Below are 22,421 nucleotides of genomic sequence, written 5' to 3'. Positions count from 1 at the left end.
GAGGCAGCTCAAACCTGCCCAAGTTCTAAAAAAAACTTTCACCGATATTCCCATCGGCATTCGGCGTGACTAGAGAACATAACCAAAAACCCTGCTAACCAAGTGCGCGTATAAAATTAACCTTAGCTGTAGAATTTCCACCTTAAATTTCGCTCTCAGGTAAGTACTGAATTCTCGATTAATTTCAAACACTCGCCAACAATAAACCAAAGTAAAAATCTTTCCAGTAAGCAATTGTCTAAAGCTATGGCGTCGGTCGAGAAGAACTTACTCCACCAATGGAGAGTAAACGGCGTGGACGAGCTGTTAGACACGGAATTTGACAGCAACTACGAGATATTCAACTCAGTCCGCACTACGAAGTCGTACCACGACCTCCTCTGGGAAATTACGTTGATCTTCAACGGTTCAAAAAACGAGTACGGCCAATGGATTTCCTTGCAACTTAAGCAGTTCACAGAGGGGAAGCGGGTGATTGTAAACTTCAAGATCTGGATGGTGACACAAAATGGCACGAAAATCCGCATGAACCACGACGCTCTTTTAGAGATAGACGACATCATAACCTACACCATCCCGGATTTCATCAACAAAGATGGCCTCTTCATCAACTACGAGGAATACGCCCCAAAGAACGTCATGACCTTCGTCTACGAGTTTGACATCGAGTCTGTCGAAGTTATTTTCAGGCCTACGACCAAAAAAACCAGGATGGATCCAGAATTTTACGACGATAACTCCTGGGCAGATTTTTGTGATGATTCCACGAACCCTCCTGATAGCACGGTTCCTTTTGATAGCATGCCTTCCTGATAGCACGGACCCTCTTGATAGCACCGTCCCATTTTAGAACTCCTTCTGCTTGGAAAAGTTTTGATTTTATTTCGCTTTTTATATTATTATTATTTTAGTAGAATCTTAAGCGTTAGTAGTGTCATTTGTCATAAGTAAACGTTGTTTTGTCCGCCATTTTGTCGTCCTTCTTGTGTAATTATCCGGTTTTTTTAAAAGAAAATAGTGAAACTTGGTCTAAGCTTAGTTTTAAGCATTAAAAGTGTAAATAATCGTTGTTTTGTTGAGTTTCTGCTTGGTGATATTAGCGAAAGTTACGCACGACAAAATGGCGGACTTTTTGTGTAACCACGCGGTTTTTTAGTGAAACTATAGTAAATTGTAGGCCTAAGGTTAACTGCAAGGTATCATGAGCAGTTAATGTATTGTTTAGTGTAAATAATCGCTCTTTTTTTTTAATTCCTTGGTAATATTTGCGAAAGCTAAGCTCGGCAAAATGGCAGATTGATGTAAAATGTACGGATTTTTTGTTTATTATAATTTTTTAAAAATAAACTTTGCATTAAATAATAATTTTGTATTGTAAATTTATAATTTATTGAATAACTTTTTAAAAATTGGAATGTTCAATTTAAAAAATCCTCTCCAAGGTCCAATTTTCATCAACAAAAGTGATTAATAGTGTCGAAGTTGTACAAAATGTCTGCGACATTTTCTCGACTGATAAGATAGTCAATTTTCATCGAAAAAAGCTCTAGCTTTGCATTCTCGAAAATTTTCTAATGTCTCACTTTATAAAGCAGATGACAATTATAATAACTAGATCATTATTAATCCTGATAGTGAATAGTGACAAAGTATAGATAAATTTGTTTTGTCTTGCGAACAACGAACAAGTTGAAAATGTTTAATAAAGACAGGAGCTACAGTAGAATGAGAGATATAGTAGAAAGTTTAAAATCGTAAGTATACAATAATTTCAAAAGAATTTTGGTAAATCCAAATGTAAGCCTCAAGCGCTCATGTTATGCGTAAATTTTTTAAAGCTCTAATTTTTTCATCAATTGATATGATTTTTATTTTGTTTATGTGTGTATTAGAATTATTAAATGCTATTTATTACGGCGAAATCGAGGATTGAAAAGTTTGCTTAATTTTTATTAAATAATACTTTTAATTCTTGATAGTTCATTGAATAAAAAATGAAAACGGCCGTCATTCTATAGACACATTCGCATCAATTAGGTGAGGTTAAGTTTGTTTGATATAAATTGCACACCTCATAAGCGAAGCGGATGAAGTAGTGCTCTACTTTCGCTTTACAAAAATCTTTTTACTATTTTTACAAAAATTTTTTACTATTCGAATTAAAACTAAATAATAATTTTTTTTTTTCTTGGAATGGTAGTTTATTATATCTACTATCATTATCAATACATAAATTAGGCAATAAACAAAGTGAATTTTAAAAAATTATTGATTTATCCAAATGCGTCGAATGGTTCAATTGACCCCCGCTTGGGGGCAATTGAACCACTGCTTGGGGTCAATTGAACCAATAATATTTAAAACTCAAACCCGAACTTTTAAGAAAATAATATATTAATTGTTACTTGCTAATATTACTGTTGCATCGTTTTAATGCACAGATATTATATTAAATAAATTAAAAATCAATTTAAAAATAATTTTCATTATAAATTCAGTTCATCAAATTGTTAGGTTATTTCCCTGAGTTTTTTCACGTAGAGTAGTCAAGATGCGCGCGCATATCCCATGCTTCTCCGTATGGTTCAATCGTCCCCGGGACTGCTGGTTCAATTGACCCCATATAATTTTATAACAATTAATAGTAAATAATACATAAATAAACTATTATATCACTATAAACAAAGTTGAGGATTATAAAGTATAAGTATATACAACGACTACAATTCAAACTTTATCAATTAATTCAAAAATTGAAATTTTATTAAACAATTTGTCACCAGCCAAAAAAAAAGTTTACATGCCTAAAAATAAAAAAATCTCAATTTTTCAAAATTTATTAATCGCAATGATTTCAAATTTTGATCATATCCGAGTTTAACATATTATAATCTAATTCTAACAGCATGAAGCGTTTTTTCAATTTTTCACCCCCTTCTCCCCTACCTTTCTTTTCAGGGTAAAAAATGGCGCGAAAGATTTAAAAGTATTTGTATTTTATTTTAATCAATTTTTATTATGAAAAATGAGATTATGAGGCGTGCATTATTGGATTTTCCAAACTTTTTTTAGAGAATTTTGGTGATAGTAAAACCAAACTTTGCTGTAACAAGTTCGTATTCTTGTGGAGATTAAACTTTGGTATTTGTCCCACAAGAATACCACTTTCTGGATCTAAAAATGAAGTTGGAGAAAAAATACTATTACACTGTAGAATCACTTAATTGTTAACTTTTCTCAGTTATACTGACGATCCAGAGACAGAGTTACCAAAGTCAACCTCATATTCTGGTGCAGTGCACGGAAGTGTTACGAGAATCATACCAAATTGTCCGTATGATCGTCCTACTAGTAAAGCCGATTTCAGCAACAGACACAAAGAATATTCTCATGGCTCTGGACATTCAATTCCCCCTAAGGCAGATTCTGTATCAAGGGAAAGCAGTCGTAGAAGTTACCATCACTCTCAAAAACACTCTTCTAGATCAAGAGACAGCAGTCGCACAAGTGATCAGCGATCCAAGAGAGATTCGTCCAAATCAAAACACAGCAGTCGCATCGATGATTATGATTCTAGTGCAGGATTTTACGAATCAAGAGATAGAAGTCACGAAAGAGACTCTTCTAAATCCAAGGCCAGCAACCGTAGAAGTCACTCCCGTTCTAGAACAGATTCTTCAAGATCAAGGGCTACCAGTGATAGAAGCAAGTCTCGTTCTAAACACCAGTCAAGCTCTGAGAGAGGTTATGCATCTTTAAGGACTTGTATTAATGAAAAATCATCCGCTAAAGATTGCTTCGACTTCTTTATGTTGACATGTTATTTTCCAAAAGCGGCAGCCTTGAATGCTCAATCCCTCGGTAAGATATATAGGAAAGATAAGTTGAATGATGACTGGGCTATTCATGGATTGTGGACTTTTTCTTATAAGTACGGTGCAGAACTGGAAAAAAAGTGCGCTAATCTGATTAGCATGAGGTTTGATGAACAATTATTGCTAAATGATGAAGAGCTTGTCAATAAACTACGTAAAAAGTGGTTTAGTCTTTACAAGAATGATGGTTATTCTGAAGAAGGGTTTTGGAAGCATGAATTTTATGAGCACGGCAGGTGTGCGACGCGGTCAAAACATGTTAAAGACCTTAAAGGATACTTCAATCTGACATTGAAGATGTTCGATCGTGCAGACCTCACGAAAACGCTTGCTGACGGTGGTTTTAAATCCGGAACAACTGTCACCTGGGCGAAAATGTACGAGATTATTAAAAAAAAACATGGTGGTTATCCTAAAATCGAACAACTGAGAGACTCGGTAAGATTTTTTTTATTTTACTTAATTATGCTAGAATTTCACTTACTGGCTCAAATTTTGAAATAGTTCGGTAGATTTTAAACAAATATTGTGCAGCAACGCTTTTGATAGCCTTAGCTTTCTAATTCTTTTTTTTAATGAGGGACTTCACGATTTTTGAAAACTTTCAATTTTATTAGCGGGAAGTTAAAAAAGTAGTTTGTAATATTTTATGACTTTTAAGGATCGTAACATCTTCCATGCACATGAAATAAAACTGTTCTATGATCATGATCTGAAACCTATGGATTGTCCAGGAGACCCATATCGTGATCCTAAATTCAAGAAGTTGCTGTTCCACTATGATGTAACGCTGCGGAAAACATCAACAAAAAGATATTTTCCGTTTAATTCCATGTAATAACACATTATCATTATAATAATAATAATAATAATAATAATAATAATAATAATAATAATAATAATAATAATAATAATAATAATAATACAATAATAATAATAATAATAATAATAATAATAATAATAATAATAATAATAATAATAATAATAATAATAATAATAATAATAATAATAATAATAATAATAATAATACACAATACACAATACAATAATAATACAATAATAATAATAATAATAATAATAATAATAATAATAATAATAATAATAATAATAATAATAATAATAATACACATAATAATACATAATAATACAATAATAATAATACAATAATACATAATAATAATAATAATAATAATAATAATACAATAATAATACATAATAATAATAATAATAATAATAATAATAATAATAATAATAATAATACAATAATAATAATAATAATAATAATAATAATAATAATAATAATAATAATAATAATAATAATAATAATAATAATAATAATAATAATAATAATAATAATAATAATAATAATAATAATAATAATAATAATAATAATAATAATAATAATAATAATAATAATAATAATAATAATAATAATAATAATAATAATAATATAATAATAATAATAATAATAATATAATATAATAATAATATAATAATAATAATAATAATAATAATAATAATAATATAATAATAATAATAATAATAATAATATAATAATAATAATAATAATAATAATAATATGTGTGTGTGTGTATGTGTGTATTATTATTATTAAAGGGCCCAGCCTGAGCTCCGTCCGTTACTGCTGGACCACTCCGCACAACAAGGCGGTTAGTGATCACAGCAGGCCAAAGTCATTTCCCTTAAGAGACGGAGAGAACCAAGTAAAACAGCCTTCTGCATCCTAACTGCCAAGAACTCAGCTTTTGATGAGCAAGCTGGAACTTTGGCAAGTGAGGATACAAAAGACTGCTTCATCCCTCCTAGGACGCCAACAATCAGGACGACAAGCTTGACACGGTAACCTGGATAAAGTTTACCAATTTCAAACAGGAGATCCTGATATATTTGTCTTTTCTGCTCTTCTTTGGCTGAGATGTTGTATTCAGCCGGGGCCGAGAACTCAATGACATAAATGTCATGAGTGGCCTTGTCGAAGAGTACAATATCAGGTTTGTTGTGATCTATCCGCCGGGTTGTTGCAAATGGCATGTTCCAATAAATTTTGCAACTGTCATTCTCAACAACCTGGGGAATATCTCCTGGCAAATAAGGCAGCACTGGTGTCACGTCAATATTATTATTATTATTATTATTATTATTATTATTATTATTATTATTATTATTATTATTATTATTATTATTATTATTATTATTATTATTATTATTATTATGATTATTATTATTATTATTATTATTATTATTATTATTATTATTATTATTATTATTATTATTATTATTATTATTATTATTATTATTATTATTATTATTATGATTATTATTATTATTATTATTATTATTATTATTATTATTATTATTATGTGTTATTATTATGTGTTATGTGTTATGTTATTATTATGTGTTATTATGTGTGTGTGTGTTATTATTATGTGTGTGTGTGTGTTATTATTATTATTATTATTATTATGTGTGTGTTATTATTATTATTATTATTATTATTATTATTATTATTATTATTATTATTATTATTATTATTATTATTATTATTATGTTATTATTATGTTATGTGTTATTATTATTATGTTATTATTATTATTATTATTATTATTATTATTATTATTATTATTATTATTATTATGTGTGTTATTATTATTATTATTATTATTATTATTATTATTATTATTATTATTATTATTATTATTATTATTATTATTATTATTATTATTATTATTATTATTATTATTATTATTATTATTATTATTATTATTATTATTATTATTATTATTATTATTATTATTATTATTATTATTATTATTATTATTATTATTATTATTATTATTATTATTATTATTATTATTATTATTATTATTATTATTATTATTATTATTATTATTATTATTATTATTATTATTATTATTATTATTATTATTATTATTATTATTATTATTATTATTATTATTATTATTATAAACATGTTATCATTTTTCCGTTCCATTAATTTTGTTCAATAAAGTATATTATGAGTTTTATGACATTTACTTTTAAAAGTAGAAGATTTTACTTTATTGGCAGCATTTATATGGATATCCATATCTTATTACCATCATTGAATACTATTTAAGTCTACCTTACCCACAGGCGACTACCTGATTTCTCCCACCCAGTATATATACTATAGATATGATACTCATGCGTATGTCCGCCATCTTGTTGACTGTTAGTAAAGAGATGTTTTCTAGAAATTACTTTTAAAATGGCTGCATATCATATGAAACGACATTTTGTACTCTTATAATCAAATTTGCGTCATTGAATTTCTGTAGAAGAATTTTCTGGCTCAGAATGGAAATTTAAGAAGAAATTTTAAACAATTTTGTATTCTCGAAGATTGTACCATAATCTTATTATGTTATATATACGACGACAATTTTACTGATTTTATCACTGTTGTTAATAATTGCGTACGTGACAAAGTGAGTGATTAATATATATTTTATCTGACAAAAAAAAAAACGAATTGACAATATGTCTAATACATACAACGTTTGGAATAATTTACAACAAAAAGTCAGAACTATCAAATCGTAAGTAATTTTAATCAAAGCACTTTTATTGATATTGAATTACACTATAAGAATTAATTTATAAATTAAAAAATTCTTTATTTTAAAAATGTTCTAATAATTTTTTGATTAACAATTCTACACTAGTCACAAAAATTAAGGGATATAAAAAAAATTCCAAATTTTTTGGTGATTTTCAGCGAGCTGTAACTCCGAGAAAAATGATCGCACAGAAAAAAAAAAAAAAGCAAATTATAGCTCCAAGTGTCTAGTTTTTAGATATGACCATGAAAATTTTTTGTCATCGTCAGGTCTGGAGAAATCCTAAGAAAACTACTGAAAAAAAATTTTTCGAAATTTTTTTCGTCTTAAAAAGGTCTACGGGCTTCAAAAAAATTTTTCGATTGTTTCGTTTAAAAGCTCTTTTAGTAAATTTAATACCCTTTAATTTGACGTAATCAAAAGCCTGTACGATAATTTGCCGCGGAGTTATCGTCAATCAAAGCAAAAAAGTTTTTTTGACTTTGGAAATCAATAACTCTGGAAATAATGACCGTATAGGAAATCGAAGGAGGGTTTTGAAAACTACACAATATTCTCTATAAGAGAACGTAAACCGCTTTTGAAGAAAAAATTTTTTTTGAATTGAAAACTCGGACTGAAAAAAGACAAAAATTCGCATAATTAAGGATATTTGGATAACTTGGTATAACTTTGGATAAAATGGATGAACGAAGGATATCGTTGGTAATTTTTAACTTCAAAGTGTCCTCTAAAATCCCTAAGAAATTCAAAGCGCTGCGATTTTTTGTTCATAGTGCCCAGAAGCTTCAAATTCTGTGTTTTCGCAAAAATCACCATTATGAGCAATTTTGTGATTTTTATTCATTTTTCCATTGAAAAAATTTTTTTCAAAATTCTTTATTTTTTCGATCAAAGAGATTGATTTTTCAAGAAATTTGAAAAAAAAATTTCAATTTTTTCGAAAATTTTTTCGAAATTTTCTCAATTTTTTTCGACTGTTGTTTTACCGCCGGCATTAGCGTTACCCAAAGCGTACCACGTGGAGGTTGCTCGGTCGGATTTACGCTTCTCACACACACGCGCGTGTGTGTGTGTGTGTGTGTCTTTGTCTGCGCGTTTGCCTGTTTGCAGCTGCCGAATGACCTCTGTACGCACGGCAGTAACTGCTCAGTACCGTGTATTGCCACCTCTGTTCCGAATCACAGCTCGTAAACGCTCTTGCATGTTGATGCATCGTCGAATATCACGTTGCGAAATTCCTTGCCAACAACGTAACAACGCTTGAGTCAACTGATGAAGATTGTGCAGTTGCGGATAGTCTCGCCGCAATCGACGCCCAAGCATGTCCCAAACATGCTCAATTGGGTTCAAATCAGGACTCATCGCTGGATGATTAAGCGTTGTTACGTTGTTGGCGCGGAGAAAAGTTCGCGTACGAACTGCAGTGTGAGGACGAGCATTATCCTGCATCAAAATGAACCGTCTTGCCCCCATGCGTGTGCGCATAGGCAGGACGTGTGGCTCCAGAATTTCGTCGACGTACCTATCGGCAGTCAACGTCCCACGAACGATGACCAACGGGGTTCTGGTATTGAAGGACACGCCTGCCCACACCATGACTGATCCACCATTGAAAGCTGTAACTGGTCTCGTAAAACCATCCCGATCTCGTTCTCCACGACGGCGCCAAACGAGAGATCGTCTATCGCTGCCATGAAGACAAAATCGAGATTCGTCAGTCCATAATACACTGGTCCACTGTCTACGACCCCAATGGTGATGATCATGAGCATAGGCCAATCGGGCTCGGCGATGTCGTGGAGTGAGCATAGGCACGCGATTTGCGCGTCTAGCGCGTAGTCCTTGCTCTCGAAAGCGATTTCGAACCGTCGATGCCGATATGTGTTGTTGGGGAGGACGTTGTCGACGATTGCGAAATTGATGAGCGATCATGTGGGCATGCGCAGTAGGGTTTCGACGAGCTTCTCGAATGATAGCTCGATCATCACGCTCGGTAGTGATTCGTAGTCTACCTTGACCCGGACGACGATCGTAACTTTGAGTCGCGTTAAATCGGGCATAGGCCCGACTGATAACGGACTGGCTCACTCCCATAGAAGCTGCTACTTCCACCTGACTGTAGCCCTCTTGAAGGAGGGTAACAATGCGAGCCACATCTGTGGCAGCTAAATGTCGACGAGGCATATCAAAAGGTGCTTATCAAAGAAAAGCTTACATAAAATTCACGTAAGGAATTTAGGCTAAAAAGAAAACGTAAAATTCAAGTTTTGTGTGAGGAAAAGCCGAACTCCGCGGGGGTATATCAATTTGTTTTTATTGAATTTTTAAAATGAGATTTAAAACTAAGGCAGTTGTAGCGGACAGAAAAAATTGAGTTAATTTTTTTGACAATAGTGAAGCATTCTGAAGACGATAAAAAAAAAAAAAAAAAATTTTTGATAAAAAAATTTCGAAAAAATTTTCGAAAAAAATTGAAATTTTTTTTTCAAATTTCTTGAAAAATCAATCTCTTTGATCGAAAAAATAAAGAATTTTGAAAAAAATTTTTTCAATGGAAAAATGAATAAAAATCACAAAATTGCTCATAATGGTGATTTTTGCGAAAACACAGAATTTGAAGCTTCTGGGCACTATGAACAAAAAATCGCAGCGCTTTGAATTTCTTAGGGATTTTAGAGGACACTTTGAAGTTAAAAATTACCAACGATATCCTTCGTTCATCCATTTTATCCAAAGTTATACCAAGTTATCCAAATATCCTTAATTATGCGAATTTTTGTCTTTTTTTCAGTCCGAGTTTTCAATTCAAAAAAAATTTTTTCTTCAAAAGCGGTTTACGTTCTCTTATAGAGAATATTGTGTAGTTTTCAAAACCCTCCTTCGATTTCCTATACGGTCATTATTTCCAGAGTTATTGATTTCCAAAGTCAAAAAAACCTTTTTTGCTTTGATTGACGATAACTCCGCGGCAAATTATCGTACAGGCTTTTTGATTACGTCAAATTAAAGGGTATTAAATTTACTAAAAGAGCTTTTAAACGAAACAATCGAAAAAATTTTTTGAAGCCCGTAGACCTTTTTTAAGACGAAAAAAAATTTCGAAAAATTTTTTTTCAGTAGTTTTCTTAGGATTTCTCCAGACCTGACGATGACAAAAAATTTTCATGGTCATATCTAAAAACTAGACACTTGGAGCTATAATTTGCTTTTTTTTTTTTTTTCTGTGCGATCATTTTCCTCGGAGTTACAGCTCGCTGAAAATCACCAAAAAATTTGGAATTTTTTTTATATCCCTTAATTTTTGTGACTAGTGTATTTTTTAAATTCATTATAAAAAATGAAAATTTTGGTGTAAAAGCAAATTATGATAATTTTTTTTATTAATGCAAAATAATCTCGAATAAATAAAAAATATGATTGATATCGGGTTGAAGAAACAAGACATAACGTGTCCGGGTGTACTTGAAGTATTGCTGTTAAATATCGGTCAGTATTTATCTTTCCCGCGCTTTTTAATAATAATTATTTTTCACAAATAATTGTTTTATTCGTTAAAATATTTTTTTTTTAATTTATTAATTTATTTCACCGATAAATATATCTTGTATTACAAAATAACCGTTTATTTATTTAGTTAAGAAGACAACGTTAACATGGATATAGTTTTAAAACTCTCTGTAAGATGGCGTTGCGCGCCGGAAATAATACTACGTCACTGCCGCGGTTAAATTTGAATTTAAAAAATAATTTAATTTAAAAACTACTTGGACAAGTAAATTATTTAAATATTTCTTCTTTATTTTATCTCAATAACTTCAACTAAACTTTTTAGAAACAACAAAATTAAACAAACTTGCAGTTTTTTTTTTAATTGTATGATTTTTGTAATTAGGAATGTTAATGCAAGTCCAAATAGTAATAAAAATCTCACAGCGGATAATGTTCAAGGAAAAATAAGTTATTATAGAGCTTTAGATATAATGAATCCAGGAGGTCAATCAAGTTCAAAGGGCACTAGTCATACTGGACTTTATTCTGGACGTGGATATCTAAATTATCCAGATAATCATTTTATATCAAGCGTTGCCAGTTCTAGCAAAAGTAATCTTAGTTCTATATCAGGAGACAGTAGTGACAGCGCCCAAAGTTATGATAAATCAAGTCATGTCTCAAAAGAAACTGACCCTCAACCAACATATGCATCAATGGAAACTTGCATCGACAAAAACTCTTCAGCAAAAGACTGTTTCGATTACTTTACATTGGCACTAATTTCACCGATAACAAAAGCATTGTTTGGAGAAAGAACCGGTAAAAAATATCATAAACATAAATTGATTGATGACTGGACAATTCATGGATTGTGGCCTACGGCTTCGAAAGGTGGAGAAGAACTTCAAGACTGGTGTAACCAGATATTCATAAAATACAACGAGAAGCTACTGTTTAGTAAAGAAAGTCTGGTAGAAAGACTCAGTAAGCTGTGGTCAGCTTTGTATGATGAGATTAACAGAACTGATGAGTCCTTTTGGCGGTACCAGTTCAACAAACACGGTAAATGTGCCACTCGCTCGGAATATGTTTGTGACCAGATAGGATACTTTCAGATGACGTTTAAGTTGTATGATGACATAAACCTCAAAAAAACCCTGGAGGATGGTGGGTTTATCGAAGGAACTAAGGTCAAGTTGACGGAGTTGTACAGTATTGTTAAAAAAAAACATGGTTGTTATCCTTACATAAAATACTGGTATGATCACGTAAGATTCTTTCAACTTTTATTTTCGTTAATGAGTGTCGGGAAATTGATACTAGATCTGACTATATTTGATCAGATATGGCATGATCTTCTATATATAACATGTGATCATGTGACCATATATTATCAGAGCTGACCATATATGGTCAGGCATAATTACATTATGCCCGATCATATGCAACCATATCTAAACTGATTTGGCCATATATGATCACGTTAAATTTAATATGACCCAATTTCTAAGATATATTCATATCTGGTCAAATATAATCATATCTGGTCACGTATGATCATATTTGATCACATATGATCACAGTCTGACCATATATGACCGCATTTGATCACATATGATTATATGTGGTCACGTTTTTGCCATACATGATCTATTTGGACGCATCTGGCCATATATTATTATATATGACTATAAATAGTTAGGTACGGTCATGTGTGATCAAATTTAATCAGATGTGACCATATCTGATCTGATCAATTAGAAAAAAAAAATTTTTTTTTCATAGATAACCCAACAACGTTACTTAATAGAAATCCAATTGTGTTATGACCACCAATTTAAATCTATAGACCATCCAAAGGAGGAACATGATAATCCGAAGATTAGAAACATTGAAATTTCTTATTTAGCAGAAGTGCCTCGATAAAAACAAGATCGATGATGAACAAAACAACTTTAAAGTTACAATCAGTGTAATTTATTGTGTAATTATAACTTATAAATATGTTGCATTATGATCAATCTCTTTAATATAATATCATATGCATGTAATATTGCCCACATATGATCTTATTCTTTTACCCAGTTAGCATGGGTTGACCATCAACCTTTATATTTGCAATAGTTTCCTAGAACTTGACTTTAATTTACGCATCAAGTTAAGGTCAATCTACTGCCGGAATTTTTCCGAAAGATTCGCTCAAATTTAACGCGAAGTTACAAAAAGTTAACCTTAACTTCACGTCAACAGATATAAGTACAATTGTTAGCGAAAACTTTACGTCAAATTTCGGCCGTAGGTTTAAGCGAAGTTTGTTTAATTTGTGTTAACAGGGTTTGATACTAAAAATTGTTTCATCCAGATTTTTATTATCGACAGACAAAAGTCTAAATTTCTCTAGCCAGTAGACAACGCTCGATTTTGCAGGAAATGTTTTTACCATATGTATTGACACGCACATGCGTCCTCCATTTTGTTGACGAACAATAAACAGATGCCTTCAGGGAATTATTATTGATTGATGTTATCAAATTTAAATTGATATTCTTGATAATTATATTAGATAACTTTATTTAATTGATGTAATTAAGTATGATACAGTCTTTAAAATAATTAAATAATTAATTAGAAATCGTATTTATAGCCATTTGCACTGATTTTCACATGCGATACGGCGTTTGATGGGGAATATGCGACGCCTAATAAATTCTGGTGCTCCACAGGTGATTGTTGAACTTGATCGGGTGCCTAGAAAAAAACGTAATCAGTTTTATTAATGACTAAATCGTAGTTGTTGGTTAATTGAATAAAATCTTTTCATTACAATTCACGAGAAGAAATGAAGAAATGAAAACATTAAAAATGAGTTTCGATTATAAGAGACAAAGGCCATTTTTTTAATTTGAACTAACAAAGAAGTAATTCCAATTGTGAATGTGCATAACCAGCAATTAACGATTCGTAACCAAATAAAAGTAGAAGTTAATGGAGAATAATTATCAACTCACATTTTCAATAGAAGTTAATTGGGCTTGACGCAATGCCAATATTTGCGCTAATTGATTTTGGTAATAGTTATTATTTATTTGTTGTTGCTGCTGATATTGTTGGCTTAACAAACTGTGTTGATAAACTGCACCAGCATCTGGAGAAGCTCTCGATGGATATTGAGAATATTGGAACAGTTCTGGTCGAATTTGGGGTTGATAGTCTGAAAATAATTTTTGGGTGGTTACAAAAGCAAGAAAAATTGGTTTTGAGAAAATTTTGGAAAAACTTTTTTTCTGCAAAAATGTTTTTTTGGTGCATCAATGCTCAAACGATTAGAGTTATTATAATATTAAGGAGTTACATAAAATATTTTTAATAACATCGAGTAAAAATTTTGAAAAAAAAATTTGATGCTTTTTACTGCATTGACGCTTAAAATTAATGCAAATACGCTTCTATCTCACCCGTGTAAAAAAAATTGTCTTTTGTTTAAGGTCTTAAACGTGACACAAACCAAGACTATTTTAAGACTTTTTTAAGACGTTAAAAAAAAATTCCGAGAGCAGATTTTTGAAATTTGGCTCTCGAATTTTTTATGATAATTAATTTTTAGACGATTTTACGATTTTCTAACCGCTATATTTTTGAGTACGCTCTTTTTAAATTGAATTTGAAATTGTTGAAAACTTATTATTGGACAATTTTAAGACGCTCCGTTTTAATATTCCGGGGCTCTGTCGCTGTTAGCTCATTTTATAATAGTCACGAAAAATTAAAAAAAAATTTTTTTAAGATTATTTTAAGATTTTTTAAGACTTTTTTAAGATTTTTTAAGACAATTTTATGATTTTTTAAGACTATTTTATCAAGTATTAAAATCATCAGTATTTTATTTAATAAAAATTACGATAGTAAAATAGTAAAAATTCTTTCAATTTTCTTTCTGTGTACCCAGAAAGAAAAATTTCTTGACTAGAGAACAAAATTCTAGGCTCAAGAAAATTTTCGGGTGCCTGAAGGAAGACCGAAGTTGTGTTGGTCGAAGTAAAAATTTTTCGAGAAATTCTATTCTTGGTGAAAGTAATTTTTTCTTTATTCGAATTATCATAAATACTTGATACGATAAATTTTTATATTTGATCAAGATTTTTAGATACTTTAGAGAAGCAGCGCCACCTACTTCAGCGGAGAAAACAATTTTTTCACCTTGAGAAAATTTTTCTCTTGAATATTTGATGCTCATTTTATATTATTTTAGCGTGCAATTTTACATATTGAATGAAAAAAAATGATGAAATATTATTTGATCTTCCCATTTGACATGTTAGTTAATAAAAATATTAATGAAAATTTACTATCAAGATATTTAATTTTTTGGAGCAAGAGAGAAATTTTCTCAAGGCAAGAAAATTTACTTCTATCAATAACAAAATTTTTCGGAGCGAGAGGCTGAATTTTCTTAAAACAAGAAGATTTTTTTAACTTAAATACATTTTCTTGGATCAAGATACGTATTTCTTATAGCAAGAGAATTAATTTGTTGGAATAAATGAAATTTCTTGTCAAAAAAAAATTTTTTTTTCACTCAAGAAAATAATTAGGAAGAAAAATATTTTCTCAAAACCTTCCTTGGCTATAACTCAAATTCTAAATTTTCAAATTATTTACCGATTTATTTCAATGTTAATTCCACCATCACTCTTAAACAAGAACTTTCTTAAGATAAATCGATGTCAAGAGAAATAATAACCGAGAGTAAGTAAAAAGAGGGAAAGTAATAATAATAAAGATGTTAAATTTTTTACCGAGTCCAGGATTTCTGTAGGCCAGAGCTTGAGCAACATTAGGGAGGACTTTTTGGGCTAGTAATGGGTTCCCAATGCTTGAGCTGAATGATTGATGCGAGCTGGGGCCATTGAATGAATAGGACGTCTGGGTTAATCCGGGCCGGATGAAATCGAAACTTGCATGTTGTCCAGCGCCTCCTAATATATTCGACGGCCTTATTCCGGATCCTGGATTAACACTGACGGAAACAACTGAAGATATTGATGATGCTATCATCAGACAAATCCCAATATTTGTGTTCTGTAATGGACAATATATTTAGTTTATCGTTTGTCGCCATTTTGTCGGTGATTGTTACCATTTTGTTTCAGAGTCACTGATTAGCTTTACTATCTGATGAATTATTACAAACTGTTGACACACGCGGTGCAATATATATATTTGTACTTATTTTAGACGTAAAACTGTAAGTGGATCTTAATCCGATTTATACGACTGATATTTGATGTCTGATGACGAAAATCAAACTGGCAATCAAGTGAGATTCAATTCCGAGCAAGTTATATTTATATACAAAGGAAGCATTCACTTGCTATAGAAACGTGAGATGTATAAATATGTGAATTATTATTCCCCGTACTTTCCCTCTATATATACGGCGAACGGAAAGACGAAAGGAAGAGAGAAAATAATCATAAATCTATGATAGGTGGATGAGGTAAAATGAGGACTGCTTTTATGGAACAATTAGAAAATAAAAGTGAAATTTTGAGTAACAATGAAATCTTACTTTTTTTTATACTTACGTGACTTTTTAAAGAATATTGTATTTTTAGGCAAGAATTTTTATTTAGAACGCCGTTTTTGTGAAAAATGACTGCATTGACTTTTAAAATCAATGCAATTTTTTTAATTAAAGTATTCATTACTAAGTGAGATTAGAATTGTTCAATTTTAACATTGGAATTTTATTTAGAGATGTGTTTGTATGAAAAATGACGTTTTTAGACTGCATTGACACTCAAATTCAATGCAATTTCTTTAATTGAAGTGTCAATTGTTAATTAGGTTAGAATTGTTCAATTATAACATTGAAATATTAATTAGAGATGTGTTTGTGGGGAAAATAACGTTTTAGACTGCATTGACATTCAAAATCAATGCAATTTTGCTAATCAAAATCCCACTCATCACTCAAGATTAGAATTATTTAAATGGAGCAATAAATGTTGAAAAATAGGCGTTGTTACAAGAAAAACTACGTATTAGACTGCATTGACACTCAAAATCAATGTAATTTCTTTAATTTAAGTGTCAGTTACTAATTGATATTAGAATTGTTTAATTGTAACCTTGGAGTTTTATTTAGAGATGTGTTTGTACGGAAACTGACGTTTTTAGACTGCATTGACATTCAAATTCAATGTAATTTTGCTAATCGACATCATCATTACCAGTTAAGATTAGAATTGTTAAAATCTAGCGTTGAAATTTCGATTAAAAGAGCCGTAATTGCGGAAAATAGCATTTCTATGTTACATTAACACTCAAAATCAATGCAATTTCTCTAATCAAAATCCCACTCATCACTTAAGATTAGAATTGTTCAAATGTAGCAATAAACCTCGAATAAGAGGCGCAGTTCTAAGGAAAATAAGGTTATGGACTGCATTGACTCTCAAAGTCAATGCAATTGTTCGTTTTGATATTTCAGCTACAAAGCCAGGCATCATTCAAAAAAATTTAGCATAAAAACTTAAATTGAATCAATGCAATTCATCCAGCATCTTAATTACTGATTATTATCATATCAGAATCAGTAATATCGCTATGAAAGTTTAATTTCATCTAGTTGAACACAATTCATATCACAGTTTACTGCATTGATGTTCAAAATCAATGCAATTCATTTAGTCGAAATTTCGGTGAGTAATATTGCTCAATATTAACTTTTTAGAATTTTAATTATATCTAAAAAAAAGAATAATTATTTTAATCCTGCATCGTCACTCAAAATCAATTCAGTCATTTTTCTCAGGAACTACTCGTCCGATTTATCTCAAATTTTGATATGTTCCTCAGTCTGTCGTTTTGTATCTATTTACCTTCAAAAATTTCGATTTTTTTTTTTTTTTTTTTTTTAATAGTATTTTTATTAAAATTTCCTTCAATCTTACTCACTAAGCTTCAAAGTAGATTATCTTAAATTCTCAACACAAATGAAATAAACTCACCCCAATTTTTTTGTTTCCCAAATAACCCAATTTCCCGTAATTATTCAAGCATCCCGTCAATCCAACTCAACTTTTTCCCGGAGCTTAAATTAGTTTGACTGAATAAATACAATTCTCTGCATCACTATTCCCCTGACGCAAATCGATTTTTTTCTTCGAATATTTCCAAGCATTTTTTTTACCATAAAAAAAAAAAAAATGAATAATAATAAAAATCAAGCGCATGTAAAACTCAATTATGAAGCTTAAATCAAATCTGAATTTTCCTCTCCTCAGTTTTCCAGACTTTCTGGATCCAGATTTAATTTACTAACAATAATTATAACTTCAACAGAAATATATAAAAATACGTTTTTTTTTTTTTTTTACTTCTCATTCACGATCCCGAAAGTTTTAAATTAGTAAAACTCTATAACCTTGTATTGAGATAAAACTAATTCGAGTTTTGTTAGATACCGAAGGTAAAAGTTCGTCGTAGTCCTCCGAAGAATTCAGAATTATTCTTCTTAACAAAGGCTTGTCTTACCGAATAGTAGAGTAAGTTGATAAGTGTCCGATGACAGCGGATTACGAATTCTAGTCAGTTAAGGGATTAAATTTCAGGACGAACTGAAATCCACTTGGAACAAATTTTCCTAACTATTATTATTATTATTATCGGATAAAGGCTCCAAATAATTACCAGTTGAGATAAAATGAACATAAATACATTATTTGTAAATTTATTGTACACTGATTCAAGAGAATAATTGGCTTTTATTTAATAAGCTTTTTTAACTGCTAATAAATAATTTTTTAATGCCAATTAACAGTTAATAAATTATTTATTAAATATTAATAAATATTTTTTAACAGTTAACAAATATTTATTAACAGTTTATAAGTAATTTATTAACTGTTATAAATTATATTTAACTGTTATAAAAAATACTAGCTGTTACCCGCTCGCGTCACTGGGAATTTTATAGAATTGCATTTTTAGATCTAAACTTGAAATTTAATTAGAGTATTGTTTTGAATTTCACAAATTCCAAATTTCATCGAATTAGCATATACCTTTTATCCATGTAATTATTCCAGCTAATATTCATTGTAACTTTCAAAGTGCAATCATTATAATGTTTGCGTGGCTTTTTTTCAAAAATGAATAATAATTGACACGAAGAAAAAAATTTGAAATGAGAATTTGGAGTCTATAGGAACTATAGCTTGGAAATTAAAAATTTTTAATGTTAACAGCCACCTTCGCAAACCCCTGTGAGATGAGCTATCGTAAAATTTGCCCATAGAATTTTTCTACATCTCTTACAGAAGATTCCTACCAAATTTAGAGTCGATAGGAGCTATATTTTAAAAACGGGAATTTTTCATTATTAACGCCCCCGCAATCTTCTTTGGGGTAGAATATCGTAAAATTCGTTCATAAATTATTTTTTCATCACTTACAGAAAATTCCTACAAAATTTGGTGTCTGTAGGAGTTATAGCTTGAAAATTAAAAATTTTGATTGTTAATACCAACCCCCGCAACCCTCTGTGAGGTGAGATATCGTAAAATTCATTTATAGATTATTTCTACATCTTTTACAGAAGATTCCTAAAAAATTTGGAGTCGATAGGAGCTATAGTTTAAAAACGGGAATTTTTCATTGTTAACGCCCCCGCAACCCCCCTTGTGGGTGGAATTTTGTAAAATCCGTTCTTAGCTGACCTCTACTCGGTGAAAGGAATATTCCTGCCAAATTTCAAGTCTCTAGGTCTTATAGGTCCAGAGATATCGTGATGAGTGACTATATCTATAGAAAGTCTCCTATATACACACATATATATATATACTAGCTGACCCGGTGAACTTCGTTTCACCTACAAAAATTTTTTTTTTACAAATTTTGATTTGTGATTTTTAACCTGCAAACACTAATTTATTTTTGTCAACAATTAACACTGGTCTATTGTAGACGGTTAAGTTGGTATTAAGTTATTAAATGAAACTTGTTGGTCATTTTAATATGTTTTATGTGTTTTATTTATATAATAAATGTATAACAAATTATAGAGCCTTTGGCGCGTAACCAAACGATCCGGGTTCGATTCCCGGTCTGGGCTGTCCGAATTACTTTTTCAGTTACCGAAAATTCCTACTGAGTAAAGGTCCTCCCCTTCCCCCTTTATCCTTTATTTCCCGCAGTTCCCAAAAATTTGTCTGTAATGACAAATTTAGCTATTATATATGGCTTTTATATATATATATATATATATATATATATATATATATATATATATATATATATATATATATAAAAGATACCCAAACTATACTTGTACGTATCTTCCTGCATATTGGACAATTTTGTATACTCTTGCAACCTTGAGGCTCAAGCGTAACAATAGCGATTTCGATACAAAATAAACAATTTTTTATTTTTTAAGCTGAAATTTTTTTCAATTCCAAAATTCCAAAATTTTTTCTAAACCATCCCTGAACTATAACGAACAAAACAAAAAAAAAATTTTGAAAATCGGTCCAGCCGTTTTTGAGTTTTAGCGAGACTAACGCACAGCAAATGATTTATATATATATATATATATATATATATATATATATATATATATATATATATATATATATATATATATATATATATATAGGTTGGTCAAAAAATCGAATAATTTATTTTTGACTTTATACTCTGAAAAATAGGTTCGTAGACACCTAAAAAGAATTCTCTCCAAGTATAAGCTCTTAATTATAACGGGAAGGTCCTCCGCTTTGCGGGTTTCTATTTTTTCGAATAATCAGATAAAAAAATTTATATCTCGCTTCCAACTGCTTGGAAAAATATTCCGTGGCATAGATTTTGTGAGAAATTGAATGCTTTACAAAAAGGTCTCTTATGACTTTTTCAAAAACTTAACCGATTAAAAGATATTCATAGTTGAAGTTTGGCTATTTTAAGGAAAAAAATTCGTTTTTATTATGAATTTTATAAGTCGATGAAAAAAATTATTTCGGATTGCGGAACTCATGATTTTGTAGGAAATTTACTGCTCTACAAAAATGGTCTCTTATGATTTTTGATTAAGTGAAGCCGTTACGAGATATTCATCGTCAAACATTAACGAATATCAATATTTCCAGTTTTTGATCAATAATTCGATAAATTTTAATTTAAACTATGAGTTTCAGGAAAATTTACATAAATTTGAGTTTCGATCGATAAAGAAATGTTATAATAAGTTAGATAAAGAATTATTGGAATTATCATTGATTTTCCTTGGAGAAATGCCTCAAGAAAAGATTTCTTTCAAACGTCCTGGTGCTGTTCATCATGCTAGATGGATGGCTAAGGCCATTTATAGTTTGAAAATGTATCTATTCAGAGATGAATTCAAACTCTCTCAGAAAGAATTGCATGGTCTTCGTCATTTCTGTATTTTTATAGTCACATTGTATTTAAAAGCTTGGTTTTCATCAACTTCTGCAACAACTGCTGCTTATCATGACTTGCAGTTTATGAAAAATTTATTGGAGTACAAACATATCAATCCTTTGATTTCTTCAGCTACGTGTGAAAAAATGATTTCGCACTTATGGTATTTGAGCGATGAACTTGCCATTTTATCACTGTTTGACGATGGCGTTCCATTAGAAGTAAAAAAAAGTATTGTTGAAGCTGTTAATACTCGTGAAGGTACAGATTCTAAAGCTAAAAGATTTGTAATTGCTAAAAAGATTTGAATTCATTGGCGCAGAGAACTCTGAGTGACTTTGTGTCTAAAAAGTCATTAAATCTTTTCAAAATCTTCGATCTACCGTATGACTTTCTTGATGTCGATGTTGAATTATGGCCTACTAATGAGAGTTATCTCGAAAATAAAGAATACTTTCAACAACTAAAAGTTGTCAATGATTCAGCAGAGCGAGCTGTTGCATTAGTCAGTGAATATAATCAATGCTTGACAAAAATGAAGAACAATTCCAGTACTTATTGCAAGTTGTCAAAGAACATCAAAAAACATTCCCAAATTGTAATAAAAGAAATTATTTATAGTAATAGCGTACTGTTATGTTAAAAATATAGACAATTATATTGCAATTGATAATTCAATAAAAAATTTATCTATAAAAAAGTTAAATACTGGTTGTTTCTCACTTGATTCAATACGTTTCATATTAAATTTGACAAAGAAATATGTCATTCACTTCAAATTAAACTAATCATTGGCTATATGTCGAAAAAAATGCTCTAATTTCTTGTTTTAATGCAATCAAACAAGCTCAAGACTGAAAACAATATTAAAAAATTGTTTATAACATTTCTTTATCGATCGAAACTCAAATTTATGTAAATTTTCCTGAAACTCATAGTTTAAATTAAAATTTATCGAATTATTGATCAAAAACTGGAAATA

General features: G+C 30.1%; 3 protein-coding genes across 5 annotated transcripts; 2 read left to right on the top strand and 1 right to left on the bottom strand.

The window, feature by feature from the left end:
• On the top strand, window positions 1-4,792 carry LOC141537551 (uncharacterized). 2 transcript variants are annotated; one of them, XM_074258589.1, is made up of 4 exons: window positions 1-159; window positions 228-1,754; window positions 3,242-4,313; window positions 4,537-4,792. In XM_074258589.1, exons 2-4 carry the CDS (start codon window positions 1,696-1,698, stop codon window positions 4,711-4,713), a joined length of 1,308 nt encoding a protein of 435 aa, XP_074114690.1. In that variant the 5' UTR covers window positions 1-159; window positions 228-1,695; the 3' UTR covers window positions 4,714-4,792. The 2 variants fall into 2 exon arrangements, with proteins under 2 accessions (XP_074114690.1, XP_074114691.1); XM_074258590.1 differs by having other exon boundaries at window positions 23-159; window positions 213-1,754.
• A 2,164-nt stretch (window positions 4,793-6,956) lies between these two features.
• Window positions 6,957-13,047, top strand: LOC141537401 (ribonuclease Oy-like). Of its 2 annotated transcripts, none has more exons than XM_074258386.1 (3): window positions 6,957-7,480; window positions 11,397-12,254; window positions 12,782-12,921. In XM_074258386.1, coding segments are annotated over exons 1-3 (918 nt in total). In that variant the 5' UTR covers window positions 6,957-7,421; the 3' UTR covers window positions 12,783-12,921. The 2 variants fall into 2 exon arrangements, with proteins under 2 accessions (XP_074114487.1, XP_074114486.1); XM_074258385.1 differs by having other exon boundaries at window positions 6,984-7,480; window positions 11,397-12,264; window positions 12,782-13,047.
• Window positions 13,048-13,188: 141 nt separating this feature from the next.
• LOC141537402 (uncharacterized) lies at window positions 13,189-16,639 on the bottom strand. Its single transcript, XM_074258387.1, has 4 exons — window positions 16,134-16,639; window positions 15,793-16,075; window positions 14,005-14,207; window positions 13,189-13,744 (listed from the first exon to the last, which is right to left on the bottom strand). Exons 1-4 carry the CDS (start codon window positions 16,134-16,136, stop codon window positions 13,622-13,624), a joined length of 612 nt encoding a protein of 203 aa, XP_074114488.1. The 5' UTR covers window positions 16,137-16,639; the 3' UTR covers window positions 13,189-13,621.
• Between the last annotated feature and the right edge of the window lie 5,782 nt (window positions 16,640-22,421).

This window comes from Cotesia typhae, unplaced genomic scaffold (genome assembly GCF_013202065.1).
Source record: "Cotesia typhae breed Kobodo isofemale line unplaced genomic scaffold, CoteBio_Ctyphae scaffold_91, whole genome shotgun sequence".
Lineage (NCBI taxonomy): Eukaryota > Metazoa > Arthropoda > Insecta > Hymenoptera > Braconidae > Cotesia > Cotesia typhae.
The sequence above is the reverse complement of the archived record's forward strand: the minus strand, read 5'-3'. Positions and strand labels throughout refer to the sequence as shown.